At 34.7% G+C, this 19,104-nt stretch overlaps 1 protein-coding gene across 1 annotated transcript; it reads left to right on the plus strand.

Annotated features, from left to right (window-relative positions):
- Positions 1–1,004: 1,004 nt before the first annotated feature.
- On the plus strand, positions 1,005–18,835 carry LOC120196388 (uncharacterized protein At4g19900-like). Its single transcript, XM_039198200.1, has 6 exons — positions 1,005–2,454; positions 16,516–16,574; positions 16,649–16,798; positions 16,999–17,127; positions 17,679–17,876; positions 18,546–18,835. The coding sequence occupies exons 1-6, from the start codon at positions 1,747–1,749 to the stop codon at positions 18,580–18,582; spliced, it is 1,281 nt and encodes a 426-aa protein (XP_039054131.1). The 5' UTR covers positions 1,005–1,746; the 3' UTR covers positions 18,583–18,835.
- Positions 18,836–19,104: the final 269 nt, after the last annotated feature.

Here is a 19,104-nt window from a genome sequence, read left to right on the forward strand (position 1 = left end):
GCCACTTTACCATCCTCCCAACACGTATTGGGGCACTTCAATTTACCATCATACTCATCACACCCATCACAACAATAGCAGATGACATCATTGACTCTAGAGGAAAACAAGAATTGTGAAACATGTCCAACATTTTGACAGTAAAATTTCACAGCCGACAAGCGGATGTTCCAGGTTCATCTGTGTCGTCAGGACAATCGCAGAAATCATCATTGAGTTGAGATTTGGAGAATTTCCCGGATCCGTATTTGCATTTAATGATATCCGATGATGATTTGTAGTAATTCAAATCCTGAGGAGAAATTCCATGGAAATGATGCTTAGGAGCAGAGGAAGATGATGATCTAAGAAATGAAGCTAAGAAAAATACAAGGAGAACGAAAATGGAATATGATTTCATCTTTCTTGTGCAAATAAAAAAACTCAATTAAAAGTTTTCACAAAGCCAATCAGAGAAATATACTAGTCGTCTTCAACAGCTTCCAACTCCTCTGATTTAAAACCAAGTCATCCCAAAAATACCTTTCAAACATGTGGTTCTCCATTTTCCATATTATAAAAATAATAATAATTGTAGTGGTTGAACAACTCTTCTCACTTGTGTTTATTCATTTTCTTTATTTTAAATTGAAGAAATGTAACCCTTTATTAGGGTGTGACAAAATCTCTTTATTATTATTAAATTATGCACGTATTTTTAAAAAATAAGATAAATTCCTATTGAATACGTGTAATAATTTTAATCAAACGTCAATCTTTTAATTAATATAAATCAAATAAAATTATTAATCCTCAATTATTAAATGAATACGAATCAAACAATATCCAAGTTAAATAAAACACTACCTAGCTCGTAATCTACTCTCTTGAAAATCACCTTCTCGGATCTCAAGTTTTATTTCTTGCAACTTTAATTCTCAAACGAATTATTTAGTTGCCATTATACGAAATTTTAGTTACAAAGAAATTTTTTATATTTCTAAAAAAAATCTAGAATGGTTACCAAAATTGCTTGACGTTCCCCAGAAAAGTTACCACTTTTAAACGAATTTTACAAATTTGGTTAGAAAAGTAAGTTAATTTCCCACCAAAACAAAATCTCCATGTGAAGGCTAACCACTTTCTGCGTAGTAGGACTCCCTCTTCTCTCTTATTCACTGTCAGAATGCGTCAAGAGTTTAACAGCGGGGGAAAATGATAAGGAATCTCCGATCTCGGCGGCGGCCACGTTACGGCGCACAGGTATGTGCAGTGCTCTCAGCTCTTCTCCTCTTATTTTCAGTTTCTATCCTCTACACCCGCCTTTCTCTCTCTTCCAAACCCGACATGTATCCCCGTCACTCATACGTAGACGACAGCAACAATGATGCCGTTTTCCCCACTATCCCTCTTCTCTCCGACTCCGAAGACGTTACCGCTGCCACCATTACCTCCTCGACCGACGACAAATTGACGAATTGGACACCCTCGAAGAAAACGAAGTAACCGACGGCGACAACAGTAATGAAATCGAGCAAGAGGAGCTAGAAATCACGACAATTAATCAAAAAGACAATATTTTTTCGTCTGGTCATTTTGATTTCGACCATATAAGTGGGAATTAGAAGAGCTTTCAATAAACGTTCGATTCAAGATTGGGATTACGATGGAGGGTTTTTGAACGATGGTTTTGGGGGGGATGATGATAAAATTAAGGAAGCTTTTGGATCCGATGATATTCCATTGGATGAGGAAATTAGGAGGAAAATGACTGAATTGGAAAGCATTGAAGATGCTTTGCTGGTGAAGAAAGTTACTGGGAGAAAAGTGAATCCTTTGAGGGAGAAATGGGGTGATTGGTTTGATAAAAAAAGTGATTTTTTGAGAAGGGATAGAATGTTTAAATCGAATTTAGAGATTTTGAATCCATTGAATAATCCTTTGCTGCAAGACCCTGATGGGGTTGGTATGACTGGCTTGACTAGAGGGGATAAAATGGTGCAGAAGTGGATTTTGAGTGAGTTCAAGAAGGTCCCTTTTACTGTGAAGAAGCCATTGGGGATCTTCGAGATGGGCTTGGAGGTTAAGAAAGACAGTGCAAGTAAGAAAAATGAAAATACGAGGAATGTGTTAAGTGTAAGAGGAAGTAGTAGGGGTGGCAAGGATGATTCGAGCTCAATTACAAATGGGAATGTGAGTAGAATTAGAAAGAATAAGGTCAATAATGCTGATTTAGAGGCTCATAAGAGTAACGCTGAGTTTACGGGTGGTATATATGCTGATGGGAAGAGATGGGGTTACTATCCTGGATTGGACTCAAGGCTGTCTTTTACAAATTTTGTGGATGCATTTTTTAAGAAAGGGAAGTGTGATATAATAATTTTTATGATATGGAATTCCCCTCCGTGGATGTATAGTGTTAGGCACCAAAGAGGGCTGGAGAGTCTGCTTGCTCAGCATCCAGATGCTTGTGTCCTTGTTGAAGACACTAGTTTTTTTATTTGATTATTATTTATATTATTATTATTATTATATATTATTATTAAATAATAAATAATTTTATTTATTATTACAGGCCCAATTATTAATCCTGGAGCCCAATTTAAAGGCCTGATTACAAAAACCCAGGCCCAAATCAGAGAAGCCCAACCGAACCAGCCCAAGTTTGGAAACCCTAAATAGATTAGGGTTCCATCTTCTTCTCCAGCCGCCTTGCTTTTCCACTGTTGGATCTGGCAAGATCCAACGGTCCATAGATCTCCAACCAGAAACCCTAGGGTTATGATAACCCTAGGGACCACGCCGCCGCTCCAATGCCAGGTGATCCAACCAGCAACTGCCGACGACTTGCTGCCATGACACCACCTCGCCAGAATGCTCCAGAAGCGCCACGAAGCCACACACGTTGAAGCCCTATGGTGAGTCACCACCATAGCTATGGTGACTCACCGAAGCTTCCCTCTTTGGACTGGTCCGATCCGAGCACTGTGGTGGCTAAGCATCACCACCTGAAAAAAGAGGACAAGGAGGAAGAATCGGAGATAACCAAAACAGAGGGGCAACCAATACACAAACAGAAAGCCACAGCAAGAACAGTGAACCAAAAAGAGAGCAGAATACGAGAACAAATCGACACCCAATAATCAGAAAGAAGAGGAAAATGAACATCTTACCATCATAAAATCTTCCAAACCGTTTGGAACCACCGGAATCGTTGTAAAACTGAAGGTAAAACCTTCGATTTATTTTAGATCTAGAGCGATCTAAAGCATTTTAGGACAAGTGAAGGCCATATTCGGTCGTAGGAGGTTGAGATCTACACTCTAGGGTAATTTGGGAATTCCGGCCACCGTTGGTGGCGACCGGCGGTGGTAATCTGCGCCGTTGGTGGTGGCCGGCCGGCGACAGAAAACTAGAGAGAGGCGAGAGAGTCTTTCTTCTCTCTCAGTTAGAGAGAGAAGAGGAAATATGAAAGTGAAGAAGCTGGCCCTTAAGGGCCGGCCTTAAGGGATTTTTAAACCCTTCCCCAAACGACGTCGTTTTGGGGAAGGGGTATAACTGTAATTTCTCGTGTGGGTAAACTATACCCGCTGCCACCACAGTTTTGTAACTTTATATTTTAGTCACTAAATCAATTTTTAAATTCTTTTAATTCGGTCTTTCGATTTTATTTAGTTTATAATTTAGTCCTAGCCTGAATACTTATATATATTTAGGTTAAATACCGTATTTAGTCCTTATAACTTTAATAATTTTTATTTTAACCTCTAATTAATTAATTAAAGATTAATTACATTAGTAACACCTAGTTTTCATAATATTTCAAACTAGAGCTTTTAATCTTGATATGTCATAATTTAGTCACCAATTTTAATTATAAGTTTTATTACTTTTTATATTTAATTTTAATTTTATTTATTTTACTCATTGTTTATTTATATTTTAATTTTATATGTTTAAATTATTATTTTCATAATTATTTTATTCATATAAATATATATCTACATTTTTTTTAAATAATAATGTTTATTTATTTTCAATATCAAAGAAAAGGACAGTCTTAAAACAACAGGATGTCCTATTCTGGTATTTTAAATAATTAAACATTATAAAAATTATAATTTAGTTTTATTTAAATTATTAAAATTTTAATATTTATTTATTTAATATCGAAGAAAAGAGCTGTCTTAAGGCACCTAGAAGTCATTTTCTGATATTTCTAAATAAATAAATATTTTTTATAAATATATTTAAATTAATATATTTTCTTAAAAATTATAGTAATAAAATTTGAAATAATATAATTATAAATTAAATATATTTGAATTTTTTTATTTCTAATAATAGAGACAATTTATAATTAAAAAATACCAATTTTAGGCGTTGTATGGGTGCTAATCCTTCCCTACACGTAACCGACCACGAATCCCTTTTTACTATTAAAAAGAACGATTTTTTGGTTAAAACGCATATCAGTTTATCTTTTAACTGATGTTTTCTTAAAAACTCTTTTAAAAGATATTTTTTAGGTATTCGACCTACCTGACCCAAAAGGCCGATGGCGACTCCCAAATTATTTTCAAAACCATTTATTCACATCACTTTTCCCGTCAAGTAAGTACAAAATTCGTGCCTGGGTGAAAACCGGTTACGACAGCTTGGCGACTCCGCTGGGGACTGGTTAAGCTTTTAAAATTAATTATAAATTGTCTCTATTAATTAGAAATTAAAAATTCATATATTTAATTTATAATTCTTTCTTTTCAAATTTTTTATATATTTATTATTTTTATAGTATTTATATATATTATTTCATTTTATTTGCAAGTATTTTCATTATTTATTTTTCTGTCAGAGGTTTAAATATTTCTCCTCACACACAACACTTGCATTGCATAACATAAAGCTCTATAATTGAGTTTGTCCCTTTTAAGTGGGAGTGAAAGCGACGTCTTCGTGAGAATTTATTCTCCGTGTCAGACCTAGCAAGTAACTTTCGGGGTTCATATGCTCTATGTCTTCGTGAGAATTTATTCTCTGTGTCAGGCATAGAGAAATGTATCCCCTCGAATTGAACTCAATCCACTTTAGTCTGTGATGGACTAGGATTGAGGGTTAGCAACCCAAGGGGGCACTAACAAGGACAATTCGGGTACCTTTATTCTTAGATCTGAAACCTGCATATAATAAACCCTAGAAACTCTCCTGATCTGAAACCATGCCGAAATTTTGTAAGTAGGTATACACAAAGGAGAAATAAGTTCTAGCTTTTAATTTATTTTATTTCCTTTTTCCTGAATAAATGCATGCGAACTAGAAATCATGCGGTTAGGTTAAATTTTCCAAACAAAGCATGGAACTAGAAAGCATAAGGTTAAGATTTATACCTTGATAGATAGATTTTTTCCCATTAGTTGGTACTAACTATTCTATTTTTTTTATTTTTTTCATGTATATTACATTGCTCTAATCTGTTCATATTTGATTTCTTTTGTTTGCATTACATGATCATGGCATAACCAAAAGGAGTTGACTTGAAAGACTGTTCATCATATTAGAAAGAAATCGTAAATGGACAAAAAGTTTTATGATCAAACAAAATATGATGCGACCAAGGAAAGGCATCCTGAAGAAACTACGAGGATCGAGGGAAGTTCTGCACACAGAGAACCGGTTATATTAATACCAAAAGTACTCCACAAAAATTCTGCCAGATTGATACCAAAAGCAGTCTATGGTAAGAGTATCAGTCGGGACATTCATAGTAGTGGAGATTTTTATGAAGCTCAAGCATGTTATTTGAAGGACTTGAACGACCAAAACAAGAAATTGAACACAGAAATGAAAAATATGCATGAAGATTTTCAGAAAATTAGTCAAGCCTTTCAAAATACTGGCTTAGGAAGTACCCCAGAAGAGTGGATCACAGGGGTCACCAAGCTGAAAAAGAACTACAACATATATGAAGATCTTGTTCAAAAACTTCTTAGATAGAAAGGATCTCTTACAAGGGAAAATAAGCAACTTCGAGAAGTGACACAGAAGATGAAAGAGAATGTCATAGAAGAAGTTGCAGTCCAGACAAGCAATATGGTTCTTAAATGATAGATTTAGCTGATTTTACAAGGAGATGAAGCAGACTGAAGACTCAACTTTTTGAGCATGAATGGAAAATAATTAGGCTTTGGAAAAGTTAGGAGTAAAATATATCCTTATATGTAAAGTTTTGTTTAATGTACCGAAACTTTTGTGTTCAATGAAATCTGTTCTAAGATGATCACTCTTGAGTAAACACCTTTTCATACATGCATTTGCATTTTGCATCTTTGCATTTTTCATTTTGCATTTATACTCTTAAATTTGTTTTTGTACTATACAATTTGCATTGTTACATTCAGATTTTTACATTTGCATTTGGCATCTTTGTATTTGTATTTTTATGTTTGCTTTTGCACAATTTGTATTCTTATTATTACATTCACATATTCACATATTTACATTTGCATTTGGCATCTTTGCATTTTTTATGTCATAATACATTAAAACATTCATTCATTAAAATAAGTATTTCAAACAAAGTGATCTTGGTTTTTCCTTGAAGCAAGAACGCTCAGCACGACACAAGAAAAATGTCTAAAGAAACTGAGGATAGGCTAGCCAAATTTGAGATAGAGCAGAAAAAAATACAAGAGGAATTGAGGAGCAAGTTGGCACAAATTGAAGCTAATATCACAAATTCTCATATCGATCTACTGAACGATATGAAAAAAATGATTGAGAAGCACCAGACCGCTGGAAAGAGTCTTGTTGAAAACCCCATAAATTCTTTGGATGTTACACCTGTTCATATTCCTGAGTTCACCTCTGTACCCCAGGAAATTCAATCACCGATTTACTTTGTTGTTAAGAACTCACCATATCAAGCTGGAGCATCATTCCCCACTAATTGTCCTACTAATTCTGAGTTGAAGCCTGATGAATTTTGTATTAGTAATGAGGTCCTTGACCTAAACAAATCAGTTGAGAAGGAAAAATTCACTCGACGACTGGAAAATATAGAAGAGGTGATAAAATCTATAGAGACAGTTGAGTCATTTTATGGGTTTGATGCCAAAGAACTAAGTTTGGTCCCTGGCCTGGTTATTCCACCAAAGTTCAAGGTTCCAGATTTTGAGAAGTATAATGGGACCACATGCCCTTCATATCATATCACTATGTATTGTCGTCGTATGACTGGCTATGTAGAGAATGAAAAGTTGTTAATCCACTGTTTCCAAGACAGTTTATATGGATCTGCATCCATATGGTATAATAAGCTAAAACGTACTCAAATACGTTCTTGGAGGGATTTAGCTCAAGCTTTTTTAGGTCAATACAAGCACATGACTGATATGGCCCCTGATCGAATAATGTTGCAAAGCATGAATATGAAGTGCAATGAAAGCTTTCGACAATATTCACAACGATGGAAAGACATTGCTTCTCAAGTACATCCACCATTGACTGAAAAAGAGTTCACTACTTTGTTCATCAGCACATTAAAATTTCCTTATGTTAATCACATGATAGGGGTTGTCCCTAATAATTTCTCTGACATCATCATAATTGGAGAAATCATCGAAATGGCTATCAAGAATGGCAAGATAAAAGGCTCTGACAATACTAAAGTCAAGAAAGAAGCTGGGGTTAATACAGTGAGGTCTTATTCAGTTAAACATGGTGCCAAACCTTATAGAGTGATCAAGAAGAAAAAGAATGTGCAGGGATTTCAATTTCCTCCCTTCCACTATTCGAGTGAAAAGTTGCATCCAAAAATGCTCTCAGCCAGATCAATTACTCCACAACTTGACCAATCACAGTGGCCTCCAAATGATAATTGGACCTATAAGGAATTTCCTTGGATAAATCAGACTGGAATTCCAAATTGTTCAGCTAAGGTTCCTGGTAACCTTAAGGGAAATTTTCAAGACCCTTTAGAGCAAGCAATTCAAAAATGCAAGATAAAAGAAGGGGTTAAGATTCAATGTTCAGAAACCATTGTTGCAACAAAAACTAATGTAACCAAATCCTACGAAGAATATCGGGCACAAGAAAATGGGAAAAGAAATCAAAAGGCTCCCATGGATGTAATTCGAGATTGGCCTATAGGTCTAAGAAAGAATGAGGCAGATATAACCCAGAAGACACCTCAGATACATGTATCAGATTTGCCGAAAACCAGTAAGGCAAAGGACAACTTAAGAAATCTGGTTAATATTACCCCAGTTATAGCTGAAATGAATATTCAGAACGCCCTCGATAACATGAGAGCATTCATTCGTTCAGAACGATCAAAGAAAGTGATAGCCTCGCGAGCGAGAAAGACTCTGAAGGTGTTTCAAGAATCTATCTCAGACCTGTACCCTCATTTGGTTAAAGGTAAATACATTACACCAAGATTGGTGAAGGTGTTACCAAAGCCTTATGCCCATTGCTATGATCAAAATAGCTTCTGTAATTTTCACTTGGGAGTATCAGGACATTCAACAGGGAATTGTTGGTCACTGTTAAAAGAAATAGAAACGCTCGTCGACAAGAGAGTCTTGACACAAGAAATGATCAAGAAATGGGGGGCAAATAAGGATAAAAATCCTGGGCCAAGTACACACCCAATAATAGATGAGTAATGATGCATAAACAAATGGAAGTGTTATCTACCACTGTAGTACTTTCTATTTTCAGCATCTTGTTTGAAAATGTTTTTTGTTCCTTTCTCCGCCTTTTGTGCAATAAATAAATATGTGTTACTTTTATGGTTATGAGCAAGGAGTCAAATTTTAATCTTGAGATTATTGAGTATCAAGTAGATTAAATATTCTTTTAATTTTTCAAGAGTTATAGATCTATTGGCAAGTGGTAAAATTATATCTTCAATATGCCATCCAATGCCAATTACTCGACCCTTACCAAAACCAAATCCTGACACTACATTTATCTGAGATTCTGAAGAAATGTCTTTACTTGTTTTTGAGACATCAACTCTAGATGTTTACCTTCTTGGATAGAGTTGGTTGGTTTATGATATACCCCTTCCACCATATACATGACTTTAAGAATCGCATATTTATCCTTCCAAACACAAAACCATCATAAACCAAAAGACCTCAAAAGAACCAAACTTTCAATTATCCGTGAATTTTACTGCAAGAAGAGACGAGATGAGGCATCATGGTCCAACTCATTGATGGTAATTTCGAGTGATTAGGGCATACTCAAAAAAAAAGGGGAAAGTGATTGATTAAAATAAATATATCATGCATTAATTACATTTTTCATGTAAGTAAAATTAATCTTGAATATTCATCCCCCTGGAGATACATCTTTTTACAAAGGTTTCTGTGTATGAGATGACGAACGACATTGTTTTCATTTATCTTTTAATATATATATATATATATATATCCTTTGTTGTCCCCACTTGAGCCTGAATAATTTTTCTTCTGATTCAACTCTAACCAAGGATCACCCTCCACATTAGGGGGCAAGGTGAAGGATATTTGCTCACAAGAATAAAGATTGTCAATACATTTTTATTACGAAGACAAGTTTCCATGAAGTCAAGAAAGTTTTGAATTACAAGGTATGTCAAATACAGAGTGCTTGAAGATCAATCCAATCAAGAATAATGGAAAATCTCCAAAATGATAAAAGAAAAGGAGGTGCTCAAAGCAATTGAAGTATTATACTCATCTAGCAAAGAAAGAAGAAGAAGAAAAAAAGAAAAAGAAAACAAAAACAAAAACAAAAAACAAAAAGGAAAAAAAAAAGAAGGAAAATTGAATCAAGATGGGTGACTTATTGAGCCTCAAGTTACAAGGTTGATCAAGTACGAACAAAAAGAGCAAGAAATGCTGAAGATATGAGAAATTGGAAATGAATCCAAAATTTGGCAGTCTAGAGGGATCCAAATGATGGAAAAATCCCCAACAAAGCAGATCCAAGTTAAGCAAGGCAAGATTGATGGCATCAGAATGAATTGATCCTTGGTTTGATTACCCTTAAACACTTATTTGGGCCTTTTTATCCCTTTCTTTCGTAACCATAAGCCATGGCCTACGTTACGTACCTGAAAAGTCCAATTTAATCATACATGGATTTATAAGTAAAAGAGAATATCTTCAGAATTCATTCCGCCTCTCAAAGATTGATTTTTATTTGCAAAAATTGGTTTTTAAAATCTTTAATGCATGATATGAAAAATGATAAAAGGAGGGTTCAAGATATAAATTTTTAAATAACATCTTAGAACCAAAGGAGGATTCGTGTTGAAAACCTGAAAAGGCGGCTCGATTATTGAATGGTGCAACAAACGACATAAGAGATGATCTTAAATGAAGCACCACACATCTCAAAAACGTTCCTGATATTCTGGAAACGAGAAGCATCTCTACAAGATGAGCATAACAACCATTTCTTCAAGTTAGTGGAAGCCCGAAGCGACATACTGAACCAACTTGAAAGAACCTACTTTACCAAAATCAACCTACACCTCAAATCAGTCAATAATTTTGACACTTGCCATAGGACTATGATTTTTGAATGATTTAAAAGTGTAGTTGATTTATTTGATATTCATTAAACTCATTGTTTATGATTCGATTATATTGTGAACCTAAAAGGGGTAATACTTTGCAAAATTCTTTCATTCTTCAATAAAGAAAGGAGAAAAACCATTTTCAAACAGTACAGTCTCAAATGAGGAAGGTCCTTAAAGCAATTGTTGCTTATTCTACCTCTGTTGTAGAAAAAGAATGAACGAAGCCAGAAGAATGAAGCGCTTCACATTTTTGAAGGCAAGTGGTCCAAGAAGCCAGAAAGTCTGGAGAATTGAACTTGTGACACTCTCCTATGACATTAGCAATTCATCAAGAAAGATTATCGTTTATCTCATACTGAGGGCGATAAGCATCACCAGACAGATTATTTTCCCCTAACCATCAATTCATGTTCTCTAGAAGATTACATCATAAAGCCATGAACAAGTCACTACCTGCACTCTGGTTATACCGTGATGCTGGCTCAAGTCTTGATACATTATTGCTACTTCTTCTATGCTGATCATTTTCTTTGTCAAGATGATATTCATTATGTCCTTCAGAAGATTGCTGAATTTGAATTTGAGGACTTATGGCACAGAATAAGACATTGGAACAGAATCTACCCTTATAGGCCTTTTATATAGGGTAACATTGGTTACAGGATTCCAAAAGTTGAAGATGTCAAATTTTACTGTTAACTAAATCGTTCCATGATTTGAAAAGAATGGGATATATTGGAACAGCAGACGAGACAGCTGTCGTAATAGTCATTGCAAGAAAATGCACCAATAAAAATCTTCTAGTTCATCATGATGATGTTTATTATTTCCATCAAGATTGTTACACGGGATACCACCAACAACAAGGTCGAGTCCATTAAAACTACTCATCAATTGCTCCAACCGATCATCATTCAGTTCTTGCACATCTGTTTTCAAAGATCCTCATGTATGGTTTTTAGGGAAACCTAGAAGCATTTCCACCTCATCAGGTTCAAGTGGAGCAACTTTATTCCTTCCAACCCATACTAGATTCCATTTTCAGCACTCATCAAGAACATACTTCTAAACACTCGAATGTGGCTCATTGTCATAAGCTTCAAGAGCCTTACAGATCCTTTCTGTCAATTTGGCACTTCCTGTACATGTTTATAAATAGTTCAACTTTGTTCTTGGATTCCAGGAAGGCCATCATTTCTTTGTTAATGGAAAAGCATCAGCACATGGAGGAAGCATAATAAGAGAAAATATGTGCTTAATTGGCAGAATTATGAATATAGCCCTTTTTAGTGTAGTAGCATAAAAATGCTTCGAATCTACAAATTCTGGCTCTACATCGAATAAGTACTGTGATATCCCAGTCCAAACATTAACTGGAACAAATACAATGTGCTCATAGTATCTTCTGGAAGTGTTCTTTGAGTTATCTGATCTGGTTTGGTAAAACCAATCATTGAATTTGAAAGATGAATGTGCTCATAGCATCTTCTGGAAGTGTTCTTTGAGTTATCTGATCTGGTTTGGTATGAACCCTAAAAAACCAATCATTAAATTTGAAAGATGAATGTGTTAATAGCATCTTCTGAAAGTGTTCTTTGAGTTATCTGATCTGGTTTGGTATGAAACCACAAAACCAATCATTGGATATTAAAAGATGAATGTGCTCATAGCATCTTCTGGAAGTGTTCTTTGAGTTATCTGATCTGGTTTGGTATGAACCACAGAACCAGTTATTGAATTTAGAAGATGAATGTGCTCATAGCATCTTCTGGAAGTGTTCTTTGAGTTATCTGATCTGGTTTGGTATAAAACCACAAAACCAATCATTGGAATTTGAAAGATGAATGTGCTCATAGCATCTTCTGGAAGTGTTCTTTGAGTTATCTGATCTGGTTTGGTATGAACCACAGAACCAGTTATTGAATTTAGAAGATGAATGTGCTCATAGCATCTTCTGGAAGTGTTCTTTGAGTTATCTGATCTGGTTTGGTATGAACCACAGAACCAGTTATTGATTTTGAAAGATGAATATGCTAATAGCATCTTCTGGAAGTGTTCTTTAAGTTATCTGATTTGGTTTGATATAAAACGCAGAACCAATCATTGGAATTAAAAGATGAATTGCATGATCGTCTTCATTAAGAAGTTTCTTTTCAAGCTTATTTTGCTTATCCCTTTCCCAAAAATCATAGCCCAAGTTTTGCCTTTTCTTGTAAGTGGGTTCATCGCATAATGGCTTCCCATCTTTTACCGGGAGAAATGTGTCAGCAGCCTTAGCCATTTGAGCAGCACATATAAAATCTGTCAATTCTGCAATTGATGAATCTGGACCACATCTCTCCATGGCTATTGAAGCTTCAGCCTCTGAGAATCCCATTTTTGTCAAGTATAACAGTTTATTCTCCTCATCAGAATCAGAATTCAAGATTTCTCGGTATTAAAAGAACTATCGATATCTGTGAAATCATCTTGAAAGGTCACTTCATAATCAGATGAGTTGTTATCAGAATCAACATGTTGCATGAATGCAAGCTTTTCAAAAGCCTATACTATTGAGTTTTATTCTCAAGAGGTTTTGTGACATTATATCTACATCTACATTTGTCAAAGATGATAGATTCTTTAATTTGAAGAAGAAAGATCTATTGGGTTTTACAACTGAGGAAATACTCAATTCACCAATCTGAAATCAAATAACTTAACATTCATGCATCATATTTAGGTGTTTGCAAAAATAGGTGCATTTTCATTCATTTTCATCCATGTTGAATTTTTAATAGGAATTTCAAAGATTTTAGAAAAGATTTAAATCCATCATTCAATGGATCAACAGTGTCAGTTAGAGTTCATAATGAGAAGAACTCATCTGAAGAAAGAAGAAGAAGTTCATAATAAGAAGAACTTGTTCAACTTTTGCTTGAATTCATCATTTGATGGATCAGCTTTGCCAGAGAAAGTTCATAATAAGAAGAACTCATCTGAAGAGAGAATAAGAAGTTCATAATAAGAAGAACTTGTTCAACTTTTGCTTGAATTCATCATTTGATGGATCAGCTTTGCCAGAGAAAGTTCATAATAAGAAGAACTCATCTGAAGAAGGAAGAAGAAATTCATAATGAGAAGAATTTGTTCAACTTTTTGCTCAAATCCATCACTTGATGGATTATCTTCTCCAGAAAAAGTTCATAATGAGAAGAACTCATCTGAAGAAGGACGAAGAAGTTCATAATGAAAAGAATTTGTTCAACCTTTTGTTTAAATTCATCATTTGATGGATCAGCATCCCCAGTGAAAGAGTTCATAATGAGAAAAACTCATCTGAAAAAGAAAGAAGAAGTTCATAATAAGAAGAACTTGTTCAACTTTTCGCTCAAATTCATCACTCGATAGATCAACTTTTCAGAAAGAGTTCATCTGAAGAAAGAAGAAGAAGTTCATAATGAGAAGAGCTTGTTCGACCTTTTGCATGACTCTATCATAAAAGGAGATATATCATCATCAGCATTTCCGGAAAGAGTTCACAATGAGAAGAACTCATTTGAAGAAGAAGTTCATAATGAGAAGAGCTTGTTCAACCTTTGCTAGATTACATCACAGAAGGAGATAAATTGTCATCCCCAGTGGAAAAGTTCATAATGAGAAGAACCAATCCCAAAGAAGAACTTGTTCAACATTTCCGAGTGAAGATTAAATGGAAAAAAAAAACTTATTGTCTTTTCGTCTTTGCTCTATTCTCGTTAACACAAGAATGAGCAAAGAGGGGCAGCTGAAGACACTAGTTTTTTTATTTGATTATTATTTATATTATTATTATTATTATTATTATATATTATTATTAAATAATAAATAATTTTATTTATTATTACAGGCCCAATTATTAATCCCGGAGCCCAATTTAAAGGCCTGATTACAAAAACCCATGCCCAAATCAGAGAAGCCCAACCGAACCAGCCCAAGTTTGGAAACCCTAAATAGATTAGGGTTCCATCTTCTTCTCCGGCCGCCTTGCTTTTCCACCGTTGGATCTGGCAAGATCCAACGGTCCATAGATCTCCAACCAGAAACCCTAGGGTTATGATAACCCTAGGGACCACGCCACCGCTCCAATGCCAGGTGATCCAACCAGCAACTGCCGACGACTTGCTGCCATGACACCACCTCGCCAGAATGCTCCAGAAGCGCCACGAAGCCACAAACGTTGAAGCCCTATGGTGAGTCACCACCATAGCTATGGTGACTCACCGAAGCTTCCCTCTTTGGACTGGTCCGATCCGAGCACTGTGGTGGCTATAAAAAGCCATCACCAAACCTGAAAAAAGAGGACAAGGAGGAAGAATCGGAGATAACCAAAACAGAGGGGCAACCAACACACAAACAGAAAGCCACAGCAAGAACAGTGAACCAAAAAGATAGCAGAATACGAGAACAAATCGACACCCAATAATCAGAAAGAAGAGGAAAAGGAGCATCTTACCATCATAAAATCTTCCAAACCGTTTGGAACCACCGGAATCGTTGTAAAACCGAAGGTAAAACCTTCGATTTATTTTAGATCTAGAGCGATCTAAAGCGTTTTAGGACAAGTGAAGGACATATTCGGTCGTAGGAGGTTGAGATCTACACTCTAGGGTAATTTGGGAATTCCGGCCACCGTTGGTGGCGGCCGGCGGTGGTAATCTGCGCCGTTGGTGGTGGCCGGTCGGCGACAGAAAACTAGAGAGAGGCGAGAGAGTCTTTCTTCTCTCTCAGTTAGAGAGAGAAGAGGAAAGATGAAAGTGAAGAAGCTGGCCCTTAAGGGCCGGCCTTAAGGGATTTTTAAACCCTTCCCCAAACGACGTCGTTTTGGGGAAGGGGTATAACTGTAATTTCTCGTGTGGGTAAACTATACCCGCTGCCACCACAGTTTTGTAACTTTATATTTTAGTCACTAAATCAATTTTTAAATTCTTTTAATTCGGTCTTTCGATTTTATTTAGTTTATAATTTAGTCCTAGCCTGAATACTTATATATATTTAGGTTAAATACCGTATTTAGTCCTTATAACTTTAATAATTTTTATTTTGACCTCTAATTAATTAATTAAAGATTAATTACATTAGTAACACCTAGTTTTCATAATATTTCAAACTAGAGCTTTTAATCTTGATATGTCATAATTTAGTCACCAATTTTAATTATAAGTTTTATTACTTTTTATATTTAATTTTAATTTTATTTATTTTACTCATTGTTTATTTATATTTTTAATTTTATATGTTTAAATTATTATTTTCATAATTATTTTATTCATATAAATATATATATCTACATTTTTTTTAAATAATAATGTTTATTTATTTTCAATATCAAAGAAAATGACAGTCTTAAAACAACTGGATGTCCTATTCTGGTATTTTAAATAATTAAACATTATAAAAATTATAATTTAGTTTTATTTAAATTATTAAAAATTTTAATATTTATTTATTTAATATCGAAGAAAAGAGCTATCTTAAGACACCTAGAAGTCATTTTCTGATATTTCTAAATAAATAAATATTTTTATAAATATATTTAAATTAATATATTTTCTTAAAAATTATAGTAATAAAATTTGAAATAATATAATTATAAATTAAATATATTTGAATTTTTTTATTTCTAATAATAGAGACAATTTATAATTAAAAAGTACCAATTTTGGGCGTTGTAGGGGTGCTAATCCTTCCCTACACGTAACCGACCACGAATCCCTTTTTACTATTAAAAAGAACGAATTTTTGGTTAAAACGCATATCAGTTTATCTTTTAACTGATGTTTTCTTAAAAACTCTTTTAAAAGATATTTTTTAGGTATTCGACCTACCTGACCCAAAAGGCCGATGGCGACTCCCAAATTATTTTCAAAACCATTTATTCACATCACTTTTCCCGTCAAATAAGTACAAAATTCGTGCCCGGGCGAAAACCGGTTACGACACTTGTGTTCTCAGAAACAATTGAGCTTGATTTTTTCAAAGACAGTTTTGTGAAAAATGGGTAAGTTTTGTTCTGGTTCAGCATTTTGATTTATCATATCTATGCTCCTACAAATGGTTTCTTGTTCCACACAGTTACAAAGTTGCCGTGGCTATGCCAAACCTTGATGAATTGTTGAAAGATACACCTACCCACGTATTTGCATCCGTGTGTTTTGAATGGAGAAAGACAAAATTTTATGCTACTCATTATAGTGAGCTTGTTTTACTTGCTGCTCTTTACAAGTGAGCTTGCTCATCTATGCACATACTTTTGTGAGGTTTAGGATGCAATTTCGAATTGTGTTATCAATTTGCTGCCATAATTGTTTTAATAGTCTGTTATGTAACAAACTTCACTTGGTAGACTGCTACCTTTTAGCTTCAATGTTAACACCCTTTGTTGTCCTTGTGCACTTATTCCTGCATGTCTATCTGTTTTGGAGATATGGTGGCATTTATCTTGATTCTGATATTATAGTTCTGAAACCATTATTGGCACTCAATAATTCTGTGGGCCAGGAAGATCAGGGAAGCTCTTTGAATGGGGCGTTAATGGCATTTAGAAAGCATAGGTAAAGGCTGCACTTGGTTCTTATGTTCTCAATAATTGTTTCCAGTTTTTGGTTCTGTTGAAATTACTGTTGATTATGCTTGGATTTTTAAGGTAATACGCACATACATTGATCAGAAAGGTAATACATATGTTTTGTATTAATTCTATAATTACATGGATAGTATTTGTATTTAGAGTACAACTGTAGAAGTTGCTATTTGTCTGAAGACCTTTGGCAGCTTGAGTATTTTGAAGAGTTTTCCTAAATTGCTGACTGTCTTTATCTCAGATATTCATGTTCATTTATTGTTAAAGAAAAAGCTGTTTCTTGTTTCATTTCTTTGAATAACTTTTACAACAGAAAGCTGTACCTTTTTCTATTCCGTGTTTAGGCATGTTCTGATAATTTCTTGGACTCGTATATTTATAGATACCATCTTTCTCTCTAAGTTTTGGGTGGAAGGAATTGTAGGAGAGAGACACTCTCTTTTTTCATAATTTTGCTAGGTTATTGGTTTTTCTTATACCAGCAACTAAATCATTATTGAATTTTTGCATTCTCTTGTGCAGTCCTTTTATAATGGAGTGTTTGAAGGAATTTTATTTGACGTATGATGATACCCAATTGAGAGGGAATGGGGCTGATCTTCTATCGAGGGTTGCAAAAAGGTTTTTAAACAAAAAGAACGTCATATCCATCAAACAGACAGACTTGAATGTGCAACCTTCCTCTGTTTTCTTCCCTATTAGTTCTCGGCATATTACAAGGTTCTCTTTTCATACATATCCCTACTCTTGAAAATGATCTCTTAAATGCATGTGTCTCTCTCTTACAATTTCAACTCACTTTGGGCAATAAACATGTATGCACAAATAAAAATGTATCAAACCCTGTTCATACAAGATGCATGGCTCTTATCATTGTAAAATCCGACTAGTGAAGCATCTCCATGCTCCCCAATTCCAACTTTATATTTTTTCTCCATGGTAATTGATTTAGTTTGCAGTAGTTTGACTGATTGATTTTCTTTTGTAATTATATTTGTTTTGGACATCTGTCTTCCAGTTAAACCTGCTATCTCTTTAAATAAGTAGGGCCTTGGATTTCTCAGGCTAGATTTCTTTTTTTAAGATGAACATTGAGCCATTCAACCATCTCCATTATCTTCAAATCTCTTTAGAATGTTAGGTGTTTCTCTCAGCTTGCCTACCTCTGTTAGAACCTATAATTCCATAGCCTATAAAAGGTATTTCCTATAATAGTGATCCTCGCCGGCACACTAACATCCATTTTTTGTGATCAAATATTTACAGTTTGCATGTGAAAATTTTCTCTAGCTTGTGTTGCGACTCTTTGCATTACACTAGTTACACTTCTTTACATGTGAAGTCTTAAATTCCTCTCCTCTGAAATTACTCATTTGGATCAAAAAACAGATACTTCGTTGCCCCAACGACAGAAACTGAGAAATAGCAGCAAGATGCTTTATTCAACAAGATTCTGACCGAATCTGTAGCATTTCATTTCTGGAACAGTGTGACATCTTCCCTCATTCCAGAGCCAGAGAGTGTCGTAGCCAGGATTATTAACCATTCATGTATTCATTGCTCCGAATTGTTGTGAATTTCACATCTCTCTTCAGCCCTGCCCGAGAATTAATGATGCAATTCTTTTTTAACCCACGGTTGCAAAATGCTTTAATGATATTTCTGGATTTTCGTTGTCATGTTAGAAATTCTCAGGTTGTAAAGTTTCTATATTCTCATTCCTTCAGTTTTGCCGAATGATTGGGCTCCCCAACCAAGTCAAAATCAATATTCTTATGTAATTTACATGCCAACGATGTTCAGTTGATAATGTGCCTTTGGCATTGTGCAAATAGAACACCATCATTTTCAGGGCATGGGAAGCCTAATGAATATAGTAGCTAACCATTGGTTTATTTATTTACCATATCCATTTTTTATCTATCAAAATCTATGCTATTACAATGAC

This window comes from Hibiscus syriacus, unplaced genomic scaffold (genome assembly GCF_006381635.1).
Source record: "Hibiscus syriacus cultivar Baekdansim isolate YM2019G1 unplaced genomic scaffold, ASM638163v2 tig00117032_pilon, whole genome shotgun sequence".
Lineage (NCBI taxonomy): Eukaryota > Viridiplantae > Streptophyta > Magnoliopsida > Malvales > Malvaceae > Hibiscus > Hibiscus syriacus.